The sequence below is a fragment of the Plasmodium knowlesi genome (genome assembly GCF_000006355.2).
Source record: "Plasmodium knowlesi strain H genome assembly, chromosome: 13".
NCBI lineage: Eukaryota > Apicomplexa > Aconoidasida > Haemosporida > Plasmodiidae > Plasmodium > Plasmodium knowlesi.
The window spans coordinates 36,600-39,849 of record NC_011914.2 but is presented as its reverse complement, the minus strand read 5'-3'; the positions used below and the strand labels follow the sequence as shown (position 1 = coordinate 39,849).

The following is a 3,250-nucleotide window of genomic DNA, read 5'->3' as shown; positions in this document are numbered from 1 at the left end:
TAAAAAAAAAAAAAAAAAAAAAAAAAAAAAAAAAAATGGTTTCGGTCTCTTAAGTTTTATTATTCATTTCTTTCTTTTTCTTTTTTCGAACGACTTTTTCTAAAAATGAAATATAGACACGGAAGAATAAAAACAGAATAAAGTATTTTATATAGTTAATAAAAATAATAAATGAAAGAAAAATAAATTATTATATAAATATAATTTGAAAAAAAATTCTATTATAAAATACCCACCATATAAAAAACTAAAAAAAGGAAGTCTATTAAATTGAAAGAAAAGAAAAAAAAAAAAAAATAAAATAGAAGCTTCCTTCATTCTGCACGACTCTTTTTATTATTTAACCCTATTTTAACTTTCATTAAAATAATAATATCTTTTTTGCATGTACGACAATATAATAATTCATAACTTTTTTCTTCTTTTTTTTTCAATTTTATTCTAGAAGAAGATACCGAAAAAAAAAAAAAAAAAAAAAATGCGTCTCTAAATATTTATTAAAAATACTATAATTTTTTTTTTTAAAAAAAAAAATAATTATAAATAAAAAAGAATAACTAAAAAAAAAAAATTATTTCTTTTATATTTATTGATAATTATGCCAAAATTTTTTACAAAACATTCTTTATTAAATATCTTATATTGTTTAGCATATTTTCTTATATTGAACTAATCTACTTATTATTAAGCCCACCAATTGACAAATTATAGATAGGAATATATTGAATAATATATTTTTCTTTCATAAGAAGAGGGTTCACTCATTCTAAATTATCGAATATCCAATAAATAAGTTAAAATATCACAATTTTATATTATCTCAAAATGAAAGGATTATACAAGATTTTATGTTTAAGCGGTTCCTTATATATTTTATCCAGCAGTTTTCTTTCATCTGGTGTTTCTGCGGCTGTAAGATAGAAAAAGAGAAAGGAATAATTATTCGTTAAGCATACTGAATCTGTGAATAATAATGATCGCCAGTCGTGGATAGTTTTAGAGCGAACAAGATGCATCTATGTACACAAGTATACATATACATAATATATCCATTTATGTCTATATATATTTTTTGTAAAAACCTTCATTCTCAGGCTACTAACAATGAGAAGATCTTTCGTGCACGTATCCCAGGGACTATACAGGAATTGGATGAAGAAGGAGTAAAAACCGTAGGCGAATGGAAAGTGAAAAATTGGTCAAAATTTATGGCATTAGTAGAGGAAGATTTTAAGGAATTCCTAGTTTATTTGAAAAATGAAAAAAATAGCTGGCTAGAAAAAAAAGGTGGAATGTGGGAAGAGTGGAAAGCAGAGATGGAAAAAAAATGGGATCACTATGACGAACATACCTTTAATAACTTATTGTCTCATGACACAGAATCTGCATTAACATGGAATGAAGATGAATGGACAAATTGGGTAAAGGAAAAAGGAAAATTGGCATTGAAGGAAGAATGGGAGAAATGGGTTCATGAACAATATATCTTTTACAAAGAAGGTATTAGTAATGATTGGAAGAATTGGAGCGATTTCAAAGAGAAAGAATATTCATCAATCCCATGGAATTGCTATGAAAGACATTACTGGAAACATTGGGAAGATAATGCAAAACCCTGGGAACCCTTATATGACATAAAGATGGAAAAGTTCAAAATATGGCAAAATAGAATTAAAAATGAAAAAGAACAATGGTCACAATGGGTACATGACAAACAAGCAAATCATATTGATGTAGAATGGGATAAATGGGAAAAATGGAAAACAGAAAATAGCAAGAATTTTAATGATTGGATGGAAACTTTTGTTAAAAAGTTTATAGACAATAAACAATGGAATGTGTGGGTGGAAGGAAAAAAGAACGGTGCTACAAATAATACTAGTAGCTAAATGTAGTAACTAATGAAATAGTAACTTTGTGAAGAATGTATGTGTTCTTGTATATACACCTATAGAACAAAATGAACACAAAGAAGTGGGAATGTCACTACTATTAAGGAGCTCAGAAGAAGAATAATCATGGTATATAAATGCAGATGTGGAAAAGAAAATGCATCAGAGGCAAAGCGTATTATAAAACTTTTCTTCCCATCTTTATTAATAAAATTAGTACAATTTTTTATTAAAGAATATATGGACCTAATTTTGTACTACTATATATAGTATGTGTGTTTTTTCATTTTTTCAAATAATGCCTTTTCTTATTTGTGTCGTTTGTTATTTGTTTGTTATTTGTTTGTTATTTGTACAAAATATAATTTTAGGCAAAATAAAATATCCATGATTTTTGCATTATAAAGTTCTATATGCTAGATATTCTTTGCAAATAATTCTGCTTATATGTCATTATAATGTGTTGTTCGTATGCATATTTTATAAGAATGCTTTTTTCTTTTTTTTCATCTTTTAAATTTTATTTTAAAACACAGACAAAAAGGTGCCATGCTTGGTTTTGATAAATTATTAAATAATGTGGTTTGTTATGAAAAATATATTATATGAAATTAGATAATTAGCAAAATATAGAATGCGGTGGTAGGATTCGTGTTCTCATGAAATTTATGGTTTATTTCCCAAATGAAGGTAAGAAAAAATAGTTCAACAAAAACTGCACTATGGAACCTTTTTTTTTATATATAAGATTTGTTTCTTACTTATATATGCTGTTCTAATTTATTTATTTTTTTTATATCATTGTAATTTTATTTACAATATTTGCATATTGAATAGTATTCAAATGGGGGAGGTTCTTTTACCTTACCCGGTTATATGTCAGATGGAAGAAAAGTGTAGTTTATTCACAGGGGGGTGAATTCTTACTTTTCACCCCTTACGGGTTGCATTAGGCACTTTTATATTTTTCACATTATCCTATTTCAATCAATTTGATTATAAGTATGTGAGGCTTTATAAGATGAGTTTCCTTTTTTTTTTTTTTTTTTTACGGGTCTTATATAATTTGGCGTTGTCCAATTGTTTTGGATGTTTTTCTTTTTTTCCATTTTATTCTTAATAATACTACTACCCTTTTGGGTATAATTAATAAGTGCTTCATATTTTAACATACGTATTGATGCTCTTTTCGTATTAAAGGGGGAAAACAGGTCCATTTGAATTGTTGCTAATTCTGACGTTGAATTAATTATATTTATTGCCTCCACATGATTATCTACGTGTGTTGCATGGAAAAAAGGAATAACCTTACCTTCTTTTTGTATGTTCTTTATCAAAAAAAAAAAAAAAAAAAAAAT

The 3,250-nt window shown here is 26.1% G+C and overlaps 1 protein-coding gene across 1 annotated transcript; it reads left to right on the top strand.

Annotated features, from left to right (window-relative positions):
• Positions 1-825: 825 nt before the first annotated feature.
• Positions 826-1,889, top strand: PKNH_1300700 (tryptophan-rich antigen; the record flags this gene model as incomplete). The annotated part of the gene is made up of 2 exons (XM_039114213.1): positions 826-912; positions 1,095-1,889. The coding sequence occupies 2 exons, from the start codon at positions 826-828 to the stop codon at positions 1,887-1,889; spliced, it is 882 nt and encodes a 293-aa protein (XP_038969859.1).
• Positions 1,890-3,250: the final 1,361 nt, after the last annotated feature.